Source organism: Bufo bufo, chromosome 3 (assembly GCF_905171765.1).
Source record: "Bufo bufo chromosome 3, aBufBuf1.1, whole genome shotgun sequence".
NCBI lineage: Eukaryota > Metazoa > Chordata > Amphibia > Anura > Bufonidae > Bufo > Bufo bufo.
Window position 1 is genome coordinate 508,674,883 of NC_053391.1, and position 17,901 is coordinate 508,692,783.

Below are 17,901 nucleotides of genomic sequence, written 5' to 3' on the forward strand. Positions count from 1 at the left end.
TATCCTTATTTTTATGTGCATTTATTGATCTTTTCAGGGTTAAATCTTTTTCAGACAGTGTTTGATTTATTTAATTAATTTTCAACCTATGTTGGAGAGTAGTCTTATACATGTACAGTGATCAGCTATAACATTAAAGCCACCTGCCTAATATATTGTAGGCCACCCATCGAGGCAGGGACCGCACAACATCTTTGAAGGTCTCTATTGGTATATCACACCAAGACTTTATCAAAAGTCCTGTAAGTTGTGAGGTGAGGCCTCCATGGATGGGATTTGTTTTTCAGGAACATCCCACAGATTCTTTATTGAATTGAGATCTGGGGGATTTAGGCTAGTTTCGCATTTAGTGTTTCTCAGATCCGGTAGGCTGTTCAGACAGGGAACAGCCTGCTGGATCTTTCTGTATCCAGTATATTGTCCGGCTACAACCCAGCAAATATGCCAGGAATCGGCTGGACAAATACCGCTGTGCGTAGCGGTCAACACTGTTTTTGCAGTGTGGAATTATCCTACTGAAAGACGCCACAGCCATACTGCAGTAAGAAAGAGCAGAACATTACCATAGCATCACACAAAGACCAACAACTTGATTCATAACATCAGGCCACCTTGCTTTACCCCATGGTCCAGTACTCTTGTTCACGTGGCTAGGGATCGACCGATTATCAGTTTGGCCGATATTATCGGCCGATATTGAGGATTTTGAACGTTATCGGTATCTGCATCTATTTTGCCGATATTCCGATAACGTATTGGGAACACAGAACGCGCTGCTCTCAGCGCGTTCCGTGTTCCCTCCGCAGCACAGGGGAGAAGGAAGCCGTGTCTCCCTCCCCCTGTGCTGCTGCTGCCGCTGCCGCAAATGAGAGGAGAGAACATAAGAGGAGGGGAGGGGCTGTGGCCAGCGCTCCACCAATGAAGATAAGCCTTTCATTTATTCATATACAGGAGGCGGGAGCTGGCTGCAGAATCACATAGCCGGCTCCCGACCTCTATGAACTGTAGCTGTGATCTGCGGTAGTTAACTCCTCAGGTGCCGCGGATCGCAGGTACCGCTCATAGAGGTCGGGAGCCGGCTATGTGATTCTGCAGCCAGCTCCCGCCTCCTGTATATGATTGAGAGACTTATCTTCATTGGTGGCGCAGTGCGCCCCCCAGTATTAATCATTGGTGGCGCAGTGCGCCCCCCACCCCCATCCCAATAGTAAAAACATTGGTGGCGCAGTGCGCCCCCCCCACCCAGTATTACTCATTGGTGGCAGTGGCCACAGGGTCCCGTCTCCCCTGCTCCTCCGATCGGAGCCCCAGCAGTGTAAGCCTGGGGCTCCGATCGGTTACCATGGCAGCCAGGACGCTATTGAAGCCCTGGCGCCATGGTAAGCTCCATGCTGCTGTGTGCACTAAGCACAGAGCAGCAGGGACAGTGTGAGCTCCTATTCACCCTGATAGAGATCTATCAGGGGGAATAGGACAAGGGTTCTAGTCCCTAAGGGGGCTAAAAGTTAGTAAAAAAAAAAAACCACAAAAATATTAAGTATAAATGAAAAAGATTTAAAAAATAAATAAATACACATTAACAATAAACAAAAAAAATACACATTAACAATAAACATTAAATTTCAGCAGATTTGTGTAGGAATTTTTATTTTTTTCTCAAAAATGAAAATTCCCAGAATATCGGTATAAATTATCGGCTATCGGCCTGAAAGTTCACAAATTATCAGTATCGGTATCGGCCCTAAAAAATCAATATCGGTCGATCCCTACACGTGGCCATTGTAAGCAATTTTGGTGGCGAACACGGGCCATCTAGGAACTCTGACAGCTATGTAGTCACATACCCAGCAGGCTGAGATGTCCGGTGTGTTGTAACACTGTCATAGCATGCATTAAAAGGGTTGTCTTACTTCAACTGATGGCATTTATCATGTCGCGAAAGTTAATACAAGACACTTACTAATGTGATTGTCCACATTGCATCTTTTGTTGGCTGGATTCATTTTTTCCTCACTTTATACACTGCTCGTATGTGGGAGTGCGCATAGGCCTGCCTGGTCAGCAGCTCCCGGCCACCGCTGCAGCGCATATGAGCAGTGTATTATGTTATGGAAAAATGAATGAAGCCAGCAAAGGAGGCAATATGGACAATCCCAATATATTAAGTGCCTTGTACGAACTTCGTCTACTTGATAAATGACATTGGCTGAAGAGAGACGAACCCTTTAATATTTGGGATTACATCATTGAGCCTTGGGTGTCCGTGTCACAGATACTGCTTCCTTGGACCTTTTTTGTTGGCAATAACCGCTAAGTATTGGAATACCCCACAAGATTTGTCAATTTGGAGATGCTCCAACCCAGTTGTCTAACCATCGCCATTTGCTCAGGTCCTTATACTTGCCCATTTTTCCTTTTTCCAGCACTTGCTGCCTAATATATTCTATTCCCTGACTAGAGCTATGGTCACGGGATGAGTTATTCACTTCACCTGTCACTGGTTTTCGTGTTAAGGCTGATCGATGTATATGAGGTGGCTCACCACATGCTGGTCGCTGAAGCTTCCATATTGTACTGGTCTAGACCTATCGCAATGTTTTGTTTTTTTTCCACAGGGCCACATTTACAATTCCACTTTTCGTATCAAAAGCAGACAAGAGAAGAAGTCTTGGTTGGGTTACGCTCAGGTACAGAATACAGATTTTTCTTTTTCTACATGTTTACCTGTATATATGGTGATTTATCTTGGCAAGCTGGAATGGGAAGTAAAATGCTTGAATTGTTCACAGAAATATTTGGAATCATCACCATGGCTGTTGGGTGAAAAATCTGGCACGCCTTTAAGTGTGTGTAGTCTACATTTATACAGTCTATTTAGTTAGATTACTTTATGCCAGAATTTTGACAGGCATTGTTGTGACTTAAGCCACACCCTTTTCTGATAGCCACACCCATTTCCCCACTAAACGACACCCCTGTCAGATAAGTTGGACAAAGTGTCTAAAGCACTTAAAGGGGTTGTCAAAGCTGAATTAAATGTGATAAAATGACAAATATTGTTACTCTCCAGTTTTCTCCCCTTCTGCTCCCAGCCTTGAGCTTGGTTCCTGCAGCGCTGATTTCTGGTACACATGTCCCTGCTAAGACCAATGATTGGCTGTGCAGTGACTAGATGTGCATGGAAAGTCACTGCTGCAGCCAAGAAGATGACATCAGCACTGCAGCACCAGAGTAGGATGCTGGAAGCAGCAGGCGAGTAGAACATTTACTGCTCCTGGCAAAGTAATTGTTCAGTTTGGACAACCTGTTCAATAACTGTGGAGCAAAGCCTGTATACCAGGTATTTAACACGGAAGGTGCCATAATTCTAGCTCCTTTTGATAAGTGTATTTGCCCCATTATGTTTTATACCTTTAATCATGCCATCAACAATGCTTGCATGTATACAGAATTTCACTCATATTTTCTCATTTCTTATTACAGGGTTACTTGCTTTACAGAGATGTAAGCAATCACAGTATGACAGCCATTAGGATTAACCCTGAAACATTGGAACAGGATGGAACAGTGACGGTGCCAGGTAGACTACAGCTTTTACATTTACCTCCTCCTACCTTAGTCCAATAATGGGTTTTTAAGTTCTTTGTGCAGAAACCGAGATGATTGTTCACCTTAAAGGGGCTGTCTGAATAATGAAAATTTTCTGATGACCCCTACCATGTCTTAAAAAAAAAAAACTATCATATACTCGCCTATCATCCCACTGCTGATTGTTTTTGCACAGCAGTGATGAAATGCCTGAATCTGTCACCTGACCGCTGCAGCCAATTTCTGGCCTCAGCTGTGGACTGCTGAGGACAGTGATTGGCCGTAGCAGTCATCTGCAGTACCCATCCATTTCACTGCTGCTGTTTCAAAACATATGTCGGCTGGAGTACCAGTACAGAACAATAGAGAAATAAGGGAGTATATAAACATAAAATATTTTATAAAGTATAAGATTATTTAATTGTCTAGGACTTTTAACTGTATGTAAACAGCAGCTTTGTAGTAATCCTATAGCCAGTCCCCCTCCTCAGATTTTATTCAATCTCTCTCCTTCCCAAACATTACAAAAGTAGTGCTCAAATTACATTGAAAATCTCCAGCTGCTGCGATGTGCTCCCCAATCCCTTTTGCTGTCCAGCAGTCAAGATGTTGAAACTTCCCGCAGTCAGCCGCACGTGGTACTTGTTACATTTTGATACATCCCCTGCTATTTACCACATTTTATAGTCCTAAATAGATTGCTGTAATGGCTACAGATCCCTGAAGACCTTTAATCCATAATATCTGTATAAGGCTGGGGCCACATAGCAACGTATGTTGTGTATCACATCCCGCCAACAGGGCTGTGTTGCAACACACGTCATGCTGCGAAAGCCATGAAGAATTTCAGCACTGCTGGACTTTTGGTCCAGAGCGGCATGCAGCGTTGTCATCCTAGACCACAATGTAACTTTTCTGTGATTTGGCTGTGTTTTTATGGCCATATCACAGCTAGAACATAGACAGGGAGTTCATGTTTTCTGAGATTTGCGGTCACGTGACAATGTAGCCTTGTAGCCCCAGCCTGAAGTGACTATACATAGCCAAATATCCTCGTGCCCTCTTTCTGTACGCTGCTGCTGTTGTAGCTGCTCTCCATCCCTTTTACATGTCATAAAGGTAGATGCCAGATCCTAATGGGTTAAAGGGCCTTTGATGTTGTGACCATGTGTCTGTGCGGCACTGAGGATATCCATGGTGTATGTCAGTGTCTTCACGAGCAGGTTACAGAGATGTATGTGCTTTATGAGCCTGAGAAATGCAGATATGTGCTGCCGGCCCTACACCGCTCTGCACTGTATGCTTTATGCAGTGCTATCAGTGCAGAGCGGTGTGTGTTATCTCTACAGTGCAGACGTGCCCGCCATTCAGCGTAGTGCTCTGTTCTTGGTCTAATATAAGGCTTGCACATGGAGCTACATTGCTCAACGAGCCCATTCATTTCAATATACATTGTACAGGAAACTGCAGCTTTCTAGGGAGCTGCAGTGTGGCCCCATTAATGAATGGTGGTGTGCTGCAGTTCAGTGCACAGCTAGGTGGCCAAGGGCGCCACGGAAAAACGGCGAAGAGAGTGCAGCGCGACAGCTCTTTTGCTTTTAGGATCAGGGGGTTTCAGAAGTTGGCTATGCCTTCAACTTCTGGTCTTTTAGTATTTCTTATTTACTGTAAAGAACTATTTTCTTAGTGACCAAATAAAAAATCGTATATAGCGTTACTGGGGCTAGTACATTTGAGCATTGAGGCGTAAACTTCTATTTCCAGAAGTCAAACACCAAAAATACAAATATTGGATTTTGGAAATCAGAATTGCTACTTGATTTCTATTAAAGTTCTTGTAACTTCAGGCCTGTATTACACTAGCTGGGGATCAACCAGATCATCGCTAACTGGGAACGCTGGTCATCTATGATCTGCCGGTGTAAAGGTGCTTGTTCATCGGGTGATCACATCTTAATGATTTTTTATCGTTTGCCGGCAGCAGATTGTGCCGTCTAAGCTCCATTCACGCGTCCGTATAATGGGCCAGCATCCTTTCCGCAAATTGCGGAACACGTGTGGACCCATTCATTCTCTATGGGCACGGAATGGATGCGGAGAGCACACTGTGTCCGCGGCTACGGAAAAAAAAAATCGAACATGTCCTATTCTTGTCTGCAATTGCGGACAAGAATAGGCATTTGTATGGGAGTGCCGGCTGGGTGTATTGTGGATCCGCAATGCACTACGGACGTCTGAATGGAGCCTAATCACGCTCTACCAGAAAACAATGATTCTGTATGGGGATGAGCGATGGTATTGGCATTAGTGATCACTCCTCCCCATACTGTGGAGGAGATCGCTGCACGTAAATGCAGAGGTCTTTCACTGATGAGCAGACTACTGTCGGGAAGGAATACTGACTATACTGTGTATACATTATACTCTGTTTCATAATCCTGTGTGCACTAGAATCGCTTCTATGGGTCGCTGGGCTCTAAGTACAACCGCTGAGAATTTGTTTCCCCCATTCTGTGTGTTGAGATGTCATATCTGCTGCATTGTGTCCTTTAGGAAACTCTGTAAACCAGAAGTCCCCAGACAACAGCAATGACTTGTCCTTTATTTCTTTATAGATTGTAATGCTGATGGGCAGAACATCCTCTTTACTGATGGAGAATTTGTCAACCAGATTGCGGCTTCGAAAGATGTGAGGACTTTTTAAAAACTTTTCTATATATAGAAAGTCAGTCCAAGTCCTTATTTCAACATGACTGACATTAAGAGAATTTGTATACTGGAGATCAGTGCCCTGCATAGTTATTGGGTGCACGGTGCAGCGTCCACATTGTCACAGTGCACCTCTCCTATGTAGCTCAATGAAACTTTAAAGGGAATGCAACGTTTTATGTTAAGCATATTTTTAAATAAATTCTGATGGTGTTAGTTTTAATTTTCCATGTCACTTTTTATATTTAAAGGGCTTCTGTCACCCCCCCTACAGTAATTTTTAAATTTTTGGGCTACTTAAAATCCCAATGCTGCGATTTATCAATATATAGTGCTCTTACTCTTTTTCGTTCAGTAGTTTCTTCAAAAAACACTTTTATAATATGTAAATTACCTGTCTACCAGCAAATAGGGCAGCTACTTGCTGGTAGCAGCCACATCCTCATTTCATAAAGACGCCCCTCCTCATGTTGATTGACAAGGCCAGCGCGCGCTCTCGTCCTCTGGCTGGCCCTGTCTGCATTCTAAATCTCACGCCTGCTCCGTACCAGTCTTCAGTCGGCGCAGGCGCACTGAGAGGAGGAAACTGAGGACACTCGCTCGGCCGCTCCTTCCTCAGTGCGCCTGCGCCAATGACGTCACAGCTACACCCGGCGCAGACACACTGAGGAAGGAGCGGCTGAGCGAGCGTCCTCCTATCAGTGCGCCTGCGCCGACTGAAGACCGGTACGGCGAAGGCACGAGATTTAAAATGCAGACCGGGCCAGCCAGAGGACGAGAACGCTCACTGGCCCTGTCAATCAACATGAGGAGGGGCGTCATTATGAAAGGAGGATGCGGCTGCTACCAGCAAGTAGCCGCCCTACTTGCTGGTAGAGGGGTATTATAAAAGTCCGTTTTTTGAAGAAACTACTGAACGAAAAAGAGTAAGAGCATTATATATTGATCGCAGTATAAGGATTTTAAGTAGCCGAAAAATGACTGTAGGGGGTGACAGAAGCCCTTTAAACTAAAACCAAAAATACTGCAGTTTTTGCACTGGCCTCTATATCCAATAATTGTCGCCACTTCTTGGTTTGTACAGATCACTTTACTGCAGTGATCTCATTCTAATTTTGCCTGTACTGATACCACCTCTGTGTATAGATAAGACAGTATCTGCCATTCACAGTAGGTGATTATCTAGTCTTTGCTTGTACAATGACCTCTGAACGGGTCACAGAGCATGCCTCTGCCATAGAGGTCAATGAGGTCCCCTCCTGACCATAATGTCTATGGACCATGGGGCTGTCTTAAAGCAATTTTTTTGTATGCTTTGTAAATGCTGTTAAGAATAGCTCAGGCAAGAAGGCTGCCCCCATAATCATGTTTCATGCGGGGGGGGGGGAGAAGCATGTAATCCGCTTCGTGTGCAGGTAACCGTATCTTAACCTTTTTAATCTTCTTTTTCTAGGATGGGTTTGTAGTTCGAATATTTGCCACCAGTACGGAGCCTGTGTTACAGCAACAAGAACTACAACTTAAACTGGCTCGGAAGTGTTTACATGCTTGTGGCATATCGTTATTCGATTTGGAGAAAGATTTGCACATTATAAGTAAGACTCCTCTGAACTTTCATTTAAATCTTTGCACTGGCTGAATGTTGTTCATGATTGCAGGGAAATGTAGCCTTCAACAATGCCTTTTCATTAGACAGGTCCACCAATGACTAGGTTCTGTTATAGGGTCAAAAGCAGCTGTTAGGGGCTGTTCACACCTCGTTTTTGCTGTACAAGCAGATACATTTGTAAACGGAACAAACGTATAGGAACGTATGGCTTGATGCACCCATAGACTATAACTGGGCAAACGTAGTTCAGCAGTGCATCATTTTGTCACGGTTTACCTTCCTGTCCTTTTAATTTTATTAAAATTATTTTATTTTTTTTGCATGATAAAATAACGTAGCATACCACGCTTTTCTGTCCTGAAAAAGTGTTTTTATTTTTTTACATTGTGGTGAATGGGAGACCGATGGAAATGTAAGAGATATTTCAAATATATATATGTTCATGAAGACGGATACGTGTAGTGAAACGTATGCACATCTGTCAAACGTATATGTTAAAAAAAAATTGGAATGTGATGTGTCTGAGCCTTTTATTGTACAGGATATGTCAGGAAAAACTGCCAGCGTATATACGCCAGAGTGTCCTTAGTGCACCATTCACCTGACAGATGAGTGTTCTTCAGACTGTTGGTGTAGTATACATTCGTATACTCCCCCCATATGTGTGTATATATCTGTCTATCGATCTCATAAAAATGAATCTCTGCTCTGTCTATGCTCGGTGAAATGACTGGATCCATCTGCACCAAAGTTTGCAGATGGTTAAAGTTTTAGACCGAATGCCGCTCTGTAGGACGTACCGTTTTTGAGATATCCACACAGAAAAAGCGATTATGGCACAATCACATGACCCCATTGGCCAGTAGAAACTTGAAGGTCCTACAGTCTTCGCCTCACTGACATACACACAGCTTTATACTAGGTTTCACAGCAGCCCCCCCATTTTCCTTTACTGTTAGGCTAGTACTACACAGCGACATGTGTCGAAACACACACCACCACCACCCCCCCCCCCCCCCCCTAAATAGATCCATGTGAAGCCGGGTAATTCCTGATCCCTGGTGTATAATATATATATATATAGATATATATATATATATATAGATATATATATATATAGATATATATATATATATATATATATATATATATATATATATATATATATATATATATATATAGAGCTCCAAATGGTGTAATGAAGAACACCTCTTGAGAGAGAAATCACCTAATATAACACATTAAATAGCCTCTTCACTGTATACCAGGCACAGTGCCATACATTGCGTAGCAGCCTTGCTTGGCATTGCAGCTCACTTGAATGGCACTAGACTCCAGAAAAGCCATGTGACTTAAAATGCCTAAAGAAGTTGCCACATCGCACACCCAAGCTCCGCAGCCCCTCCAAACAGGTGATTGGTGGGGGAGCTGTCGGATATGGTCAGCTTCAGTTTCAAGTAATTAATCATAAGATGCAATGAAACCTAATAAGGAGGGAGAATACATGCAGATGAGGGGAGAGGAGTGCCGTATATTGAGCCTTAATCACTTACTGACTATACATTTTGCTGCAGCCTAACATTGTTCCTATAGCCATCTATAATGCACAAAAATGAGTGGTGCTGCAAAGCTTTGAGCTTTGTGGTTTCCAGAGACCCTCTTCTCTTTCTGTGTAGGGTACCCTAAGGGTTCATAGAAAGCCATAGTCCAAAGCTCTTTAGATGTGGTGCTTTTTCCCTGTGTAGTGCCTTCTGTGTATTCGCAATAAATTATTTATTATTCATTAATGTATTAAAATGATTTAATATTTATATTATAAGGTACTGGCTTTGATGAAGAGTTGGCTGTTCTTGGAGCAGGAAGAGAGTTTGCATTAATGAAAACTTCCAGTGGAAAGGTAGATCCGCATTGTTGTTTTTTTTGTTTTTTTTACATTAGTTTTATTTAGTGTCCATTCAGACGTCCGCAAATGGGTCCGCATCTGTTCCGCAATATCGGGAACGGGTGCAGACCCATTCAATCAATGGGGCAGAATGGGATGCGGAGAGCACACTATGTGCTCTCCGCATTTCCGGAGCGCGGCCCCGAACTTCCAGGTTTCGGCCCGTACTTCCGGGACGCGTCTCTGCAAAAAAATATAACCTGTCCTATTCTTGTCCACAATTACAGACAAGAATAAGCAGTTCTATGGGGGTGCCGGCCGGGTGTATTGCGGATGTGAATGGACCCTAAAACTGTATGTAAAAGTAGAGTCCTGCCAATCTCAAAAACTTGTGTCCTGTGTTCCCCATTTGAATGGGCCTTTGGTCGTGCATGTCTGCTGCCGTTCTTTAAGCCAGTGTTTCCCAACCAGTGTGCCTCCAGCTGTTGCAAAACTACAACTCCCAGCATGCCCGGACAGCCTTTGGCTGTGCGGGCATGCTGGGAGTTGTAGTTTTGCAACAGCTGGAGGCACACTGGTTGGGAAACACTGCTTTAAGCTTTATGGGACTTCTGGAAATAGCAGAGAGCTCTACTCTGTAATCTGGCAGTCCTATAATGTTGAATGGAGCAGCAGCAGACATGCGTGACTGCCATGCCATTCAAACAGTGGTAAACTGGGACTCCACGTTCTCATGATTGGCAGGGGTGCCAGCAGTAGGACTCCAACAATCACATCCTTTAGCTCAGGGATCAGCAGGCTTCGACACTCCAGCTGATCAGAAACTACAACTCCAAGAATGCTTCATTCACTTCTGTGGGGGTTAGAACAACATCTGAGCATGGAGTTGTGGTTTCACAGCCGCTGGAGTGCTGAAGGTTGCTGATCCCTGCTCTAGCGTGTTCATGGAACAACCTCTTTAACAATTCAATGAGAGTGATGGTCTAATACATACTAATCAGAAATGAATGCTAAGGCCAATTTCACATTAGCGCTATTTCTGGTTCTTCTGCTCTATTATAGGAGCAGAAGAACAAAGAACGGACATGTCGGATTCTGCTTATAACTGACAGGAGTAGAGCCAAACAGATCTCCATGAATATAATGGGATCCATTAAGTTTGCAGGTGCATGCAGGACTTTTCTTTCCCCTGTGATGGAAGCCTCTAACGCAATGTGAATGTAGCCGAAGTCATCCAAATGAAATCACATTGCGTGCAAAATTCAGTATTACGAAGCAGATTATTTTGCTGTAAGTAAGGTGGCATAAGCACTCCGAATCACATCCCTGTTTAAAGGGCTTCTGTTCCAAACACTTCTGCCACTATCCTGCATCATCTCGTGAGTTGGAAAATTGAGCTGAAAATATTTTTGCTATTTTTGCCCACAGTGTTTTTGATTTCTAAATATTTAACTCTCAAGGAGGTGGTTATTTAAAGTTTTTTTTTTTCTGCTGGAATATGATTTTAGGTTTATTATACTGGTAAATATCAGAGCCTTGGAATCAAGCAAGGTGGCCCCTCTTCTGGCAAATGGGTGGAGCTGCCCATAACAAAATCTCCAAAGATTGTCCAGTTCTCAGTCGGTCATGATGGATCGCATGCCTTACTCACAGCGGAAGATGGGAGTGTGTTCTTCACCGGCACAGCCAGTAAAGGAGAGGATGGAGAATCAAGTGAGTATTTTCTACTTGTAGACTTAAGGGAACCTGTCACTGGGATTTGGGGTATAGAGCTGAGGACATGGGTTGCTAGATGGCCGCTAGCACATCCGCAATACCCAGTCCCCATAGCTCTGTGTGCTTTTATTGTGTAAAAAAACCGATTTGATACATATGCAAATTAACCTGAAATGAGTCCTGTATGTGAGACAGGACTCATCTCAGGTTAATTTGCATATGTATCAGATCATATTTTTTACACAATAAAAGCACACAGAGCTATGGGGACTGGGTATTGCGGATGTGCTAGCGGCCATCTAGCAACCCATGTCCTCAGCTCTATACCCAAAATCCCGGTGACAGGTTCCCTTTAAGACCTGCACATGTAAGAAATGTGAAGATCACTAAATGCTAAAATACATTTTGGTTATTTATATTTACAGCAAAGAGCAGAAGACAGTCAAAACCATACAAGCCAAAAAAAATGATCAAAATGGAGGGGAAGTTTGTGGTTAGCACAGCGTGCAATAACGGGAGCAGTTCTGTCATTACAAAGGATGGTGAACTGTACATGTTTGGAAAAGATGCCATCTATTCCGACAGCTCAAGTAAGTGATAAAAATTCAAAGTGATTGTCTTGCAGGCTGGCTGTGTTTTCTTTTGCATTTTAATTCCCTAACCGCACGCAGTTTACATTAAAAAAAATAATAATGGCTCTTGTATATTTTCACCTTTTTAGATGTTCAGCGGTGACCTGAAATGATTTTCAGTGATCAAGTTTTTTTGAAAGGTTTTATAATCAGAAACTTTAAAACAAAAATGTTGATAACCTTGTAACCGTGATCTGCACCATTGTCGTCCTTGTGCACACCATACATCTTTATCAGGCAGAACTAAATGGCATTGGGTTATTTTAGTGGGGTCCTTCAGTCCGCTACAGCATTGTACAATAGTGGTTCATGGCACCATTGTACAGTGATTCCAGGACGTCCCTCCATGACAGTACCCACTGGAGGATGTCCTATTGGATATCTGTAGGGACAGGAAGCGTGAAAAGGTTAAAAGGCCCCTCCCCTACCCTCCCGCCAGTGTTCTTCCTGTCCCTACGGGGATAGGAGCTGTGAGAAGGGATCTCTGCTACGTGTAGGGATCAGTACTAGGCCAGGCTGGTCGGGGGGCTCATGCCTCTCCTCTTCAGCCTCCGTTTGCGGCCTAAAGCCAGCACCCCTCTGGGAAGGGGTCCCCTAGCTTTCCGGGTACCTTTTTTTTCTGACGCCGCGGTACCAGGACGCTGTTGCGGCTTCTCCGATGGAGCGCTGCGCACAGCAGCGGCTCCGTCCTCCTCCGATGATGCGTTCCACGTCACTTCCTGTGCGACCCGGAAGTGACGTGGCCAGGATACCGGCGCGCATTCAGGCTGGAGCCTCAGCCGGAGGCTTCGCATGAGAGGTCGACTCCTCTTAGGATGAGTCCCCCGGAAGAGGAGGCGGATCCGGCGGCGATGAGGGATGGGCCAGTAAGGTAAGATCCTTTAAAAGACGCTGTGATGTGTGCTCCAGGCAGGTACATCATGGAGGCCCAAGGGTTGAGCAGGCTAGATGCGGTAGCTGACCCCCTCATCCAGACTACTGTAAGTAGTATCCGGCTGGTTAGATTAATAAATCCTTTAGACCAGTTTTTATATCTCCTTCTCCCCCTATTAAGGTGGAAAAGGAGACGGGACACAAACCACATGGAGACTCCAGGAAAAAAGCTAGGAAATGTGCTACGTGCACTAAAAAGCTTTCTGAGTCGTATAAGAAGGCCCTCTGCACGGATTGCTTGGCAAAAATCCTAAAGGAGGAGCAACCATCTTTTCTGGAAGAGCTGAGGGCCATTGTTAGAGAGGAAGTTCAGGCGGCAGGAATGAGTCAGCCCCCTTCCCTTCCAGTTCCCTCTTCCCCTCCGTCCAAGCGTGCCAGAGTACATGTGGTATCAGAGTCGGAGGAGGAAACCGGGTATCCTTCGGACGAAATGGAGGAGGAGATCCCCCCTTCCGTGTCAGAGGAACCCAAGAGATATCTATTTTCCTCAGAACATCTGGACTCGCTCCTTACAGCAGTGAGACAAACCATGGCTGTTGAGGAGGAGGAGCCGAAGCGTTCTGTACAGGACGAGATGTTCGGCGGTTTAAGGGCCAGGAAAAGAAAACTTTTCCCGGTAAATTCATACTTACAGGATCTTATCAAAGATGAGTGGGAAGAGGGCGATAAAAAGCTCTATGTACCCAGAGAGTTTAAAAGCAGGATGGCTTTCAACCCGGAGGAAACAAAACTTTGGGATGAAGTTCCAAAAGTCGACATCCAGGTCGCCAAAGTGGTGAAGAAGACGTCCATTCCATTCGAGGATTCCTCACAGTTAAAGGACCCCATGGATCGGAAGATGGATGCTCTTCTGAAAAAAGCCTGGGAATCTTCAGCGGCTACTATTAATGCTAATATTGCAGCAACTTCGGTTGCTCGCGCCATGTGCCTATGGCTTGAGCAACTGGAAGAACATCTCAAAATGAAAACTTCCAGGGAGGAAATACTCGAGTCCTTACCGTTACTAAAGATTGCAGCATCCTTCATGGCAGACGCTTCGGCAGAGTCGATTCGTTTCTCAGCCAGGAATGACGCCCTTACAAATACTGCAAGACGGGCCCTCTGGCTCAAATCCTGGACGGGAGACATTGCATCAAAAAGCAAACTATGTGCAATCCCCTTTACTGGAGCATACCTTTTTGGCCAGGTCCTAGATTCCATCTTGGAAAGTGCAGCGGACAAAAAGGGGTTTCCAGAAGAAAAGGCTAAGAAACCTGTACAGCCCTTTCGTAAGACCTCTAGGCACTTCACATCCTCAGAGAGAGGAAAAGGTAAAACGGGTAGATGGAGCTACCCTAAAGGAGGGAGAGGTAGAGGGTTCCTCTTCAATCCTAACTCAGGCCCAAACAATGACATCAGGCCAGTAGGGGGCAGGCTCCGCCTGTTTTGGGAATCCTGGACTCGGATTACCCAAAATCAGTGGATCCTCAATTCCATCCGAGAAGGGGTAAGATTAGAATTTCGCGGTCCTCCCCCGGAAAGATTCCTAATCACCAAATTCCATTCAAGGGAGCAACAAGATCAGTTAGGTCTGGACTTGCAGAAGCTTCTAAGTTTAAATGCTATAGTCCAGGTTCCGGAAGATCAAAAATACTTGGGACACTATTCAAGCCTTTTTCTAATAAAGCCGGATGGTTTTTACAGGACAATCATCAACCTGAAATCCTTGAACCAGTCAATAACCTATCACAAGTTCAAGATGGAATCCATAAGATCAGCAATCCCGTTAATTTCAGTTGGAGATCTACTATGTACCATGGACCTGAAGGATGCGTATTATCACATCCCGATTCATCCTTTACACCAGAAATATCTCAGGTTTGCAGTCATCCAGGAGGGGACTCTCCTTCATTACCAATTCCAGTGTCTCCCCTTTGGTATTTCGTCGGCCCCTCGCATCTTTACAAAGATCATCACAGAGGTAGTGGCGTATCTGAGAGTACAGCAGATAAAGATTGTTCCATACCTCGACGATTTTCTCCTAATAGCAGACACCAAACTGAACCTCGAGAGCAGCATCCATCAGACCCTAGCTCTGTTCAAGGATCTCGGCTGGATAATAAATTACCCCAAATCCGACCTAAGACCAAGCACCAGAAAACAATTCCTGGGAGTTCTCTTGGACTCAAGAAATCAAATTTCCTTCCTTCCAGAGTCCAAGCAGGTGATCATAAAGGGGAAGATAGTGGCGTTCCAAAAAAGGAGGGTCCATACTCTAAGAGAGGCTATGAAAATTCTGGGCCTGATGACATCATGTATATCAGTAATCCCGTGGGCTCAGTTTCATTCCAGGATCCTACAGGCCGCAATCCTGTCATCATGGAACAGGGATCATCATTCCCTAGACACAAGGATAGCGATTACAAAGCGGTGTCTAAAATCCCTTTCGTGGTGGATCAACCCCGAAAATCTAAGGAAGGGGGTAGCCTGGAACCCGTCTCCTTCCATTGTCATCACCACGGATGCAAGCCAGTGGGGCTGGGGTGCCCATCTGAAGGGTCATGTCTTCCAGGGTCGATGGTCCAGCCTGGACAGCCACAGGTCCTCAAATTACAGGGAATTGAAGGCTGTATGGAAGACCCTAGAATCGGCCGATTTCATTCTCTACAACCACCACATCAAAATCCTGTCAGACAACATGACTACGGTGTGTTACCTGAAGAGGCAAGGGGGAACCAGGAACCCTCATCTTCAGGTTCTGTCAGAAAAGATTTTTCACTGGGCAGAGAGGAAGATCCTCTCTGTGACGGCCGTTCACCTGAAGGGGGCAGACAACTCAGCAGCAGACTTTCTAAGCAGACACTGTCTCGACGCAGGCGAATGGTGCCTAAACCGGGAGGTCTTCCTTCAGATCTGCCACCAGTGGGGGTTCCCACAAATAGACCTATTTGCTTCCAGGAGGAACACCCAAGTAAATCAGTTCTTCTCTCTGAACCCCAGAGACAATCCACTAGGGGTAGACGCCTTATCCCAGGTTTGGGACACAAACCTGGCATATGCCTTCCTTCCCTTTCCCTTGATTCCTTTGGTCCTGAAGAAGCTAAAAACTTGCTCAGCGACCCTTATTCTGATAGCCCCGGCCTGGCCGAAGAGAGCCTGGTTCCCGCTGCTAAAGGATTTACTCATAGACGATCCAATAACCCTTCCAGGAAGGAAGGACCTTCTCGTACAGGGGCCCCTGGAACACCCGAACCTCGAGAAATTGAAACTAACAGCCTGGATCCTGAAAGGCAAATCCTAAGAAGTAAAGGCCTATCAGATAAGGTAATTTCAACCTTGCAGCAGAGCCGCAAACCTGTAACCTCAGCCATATACTTAAAGATATGGAGGAGGTTTACATCATGGCTCTCAGATACTCATCCAGGGATCTCGGTCCCATCCATAGGCTGCATCCTGGACTTCTTACAGGCAGGTATCGGCTTTGAGTAGTTTCCTGGATACCCCTCTGGCAGACCACAGATGGATTAGAAGATTTGTTAAATCAATCTCCAGGTTGAGACCTACGATTAGGCAGACTGTCCCCCCATGGGACTTAAATATAGTCTTAGACGGTCTTTGTGGTTCTCCCTTTGAGCCTATTGACCAGTTATCAGATAAATTACTTTCCCTAAAAACTGTCTTTCTTCTAGCCATTACCACAGCTCGTAGAATTGGGGAGATTCAAGCCCTCTCCATCAGGGAACCATTCTTGAAAATTCTAGATGACCGAGTCATTTTAAAATTAGATCAGTCCTTTTTACCAAAAGTGGTATCTCCATTTCACAGGAACCAGGAAATAATCCTTCCCTCCTTTTGTGCCTCCCCCAAGAATACGAAGGAGGAAAGATTCCACTGCCTGGACGTAAGAAGATCCATTCTCGCTTACCTTCAGAGGACGGCGCCATGGAGAAAATCTCAGAGCCTCTTTGTTTCGTTTGGGGGAAGGAACAGAGGCAGCAAGGCCTCAAAACAGACTCTAGCCCGTTGGATCAGAGACTTGATTCGAGAGGTTTACATACAAAAAGGTCTTACTTGCCCTTTATCCATAAAAGCCCACTCCACCAGAGCAGTGGCATCGTCATGGGCAGAAAAAGCGGATGCTTCGGTGGAGCAGATTTGCAGGGCCGCTACCTGGTCCAGTTTCTCTACATTTGTTAAGCATTATAGACTTGATTCTCTGGCCATCCAGGACCTAGCGTTCGGTTGTAAGGTCCTTCAGGCTGTGGTCCCCCCCTAGTTATTTAGCTGGTAGTTCTCCAGTGGGTACTGTCATGGAGGGACGTCCTGGAAACTAAAGTTTAGTCTTACCGGTAAACGGTTTTCCAGAAGTCCGACATGACAGTACCCGTTATTTTCCCCCCCATATTTCTTTTCGATTATTGCCAGGGTCCCTAATTACATTTCCAATGTGAGATTAACATGGAAGTTCAATAAATGGTTTGGATCCTATCTGGTGTAGTAATTGGAAAAAACACTGGTGGGAGGGTAGGGGAGGGGCCTTTTAACCTTTTCACGCTTCCTGTCCCTACAGATATCCAATAGGACATCCTCCAGTGGGTACTGTCATGTCGGACTTCTGGAAAACCGTTTACCGGTAAGACTAAACTTTAGTTTCTGCCACTTGGTGATGATTTCATGGCACTTCTGTATATAATGTGAAACATGCCACCGCAGACACTTCAAGGGGTGTGTGATTCTAGACTTAAACAGAACTACCCGGGATCTAAAACTCTCTAGAATTTGTCAAAGGATGTAAAGTTATTGTTTGACAGTATGTTTGTTTACTGAGGGCAGTAGCCTTTTGTTAATGTGCG

General features: G+C 44.9%; 1 protein-coding gene across 1 annotated transcript in view; it reads left to right on the forward strand.

The window, feature by feature from the left end:
* The window catches only part of LOC120993875 (E3 ubiquitin-protein ligase MYCBP2-like), a 145,982-nt gene that overhangs the window by 55,091 nt on the left and 72,990 nt on the right, over positions 1–17,901 (forward strand). Inside the window, exons 7-13 of the mRNA XM_040422346.1 lie at positions 2,616–2,687; positions 3,484–3,580; positions 6,204–6,277; positions 7,751–7,892; positions 9,727–9,803; positions 11,297–11,501; positions 11,930–12,094. Of these exons, the coding sequence (XP_040278280.1) occupies positions 2,616–2,687; positions 3,484–3,580; positions 6,204–6,277; positions 7,751–7,892; positions 9,727–9,803; positions 11,297–11,501; positions 11,930–12,094 (832 nt within the window). The remainder of the gene's footprint in view (positions 1–2,615; positions 2,688–3,483; positions 3,581–6,203; positions 6,278–7,750; positions 7,893–9,726; positions 9,804–11,296; positions 11,502–11,929; positions 12,095–17,901) is intronic.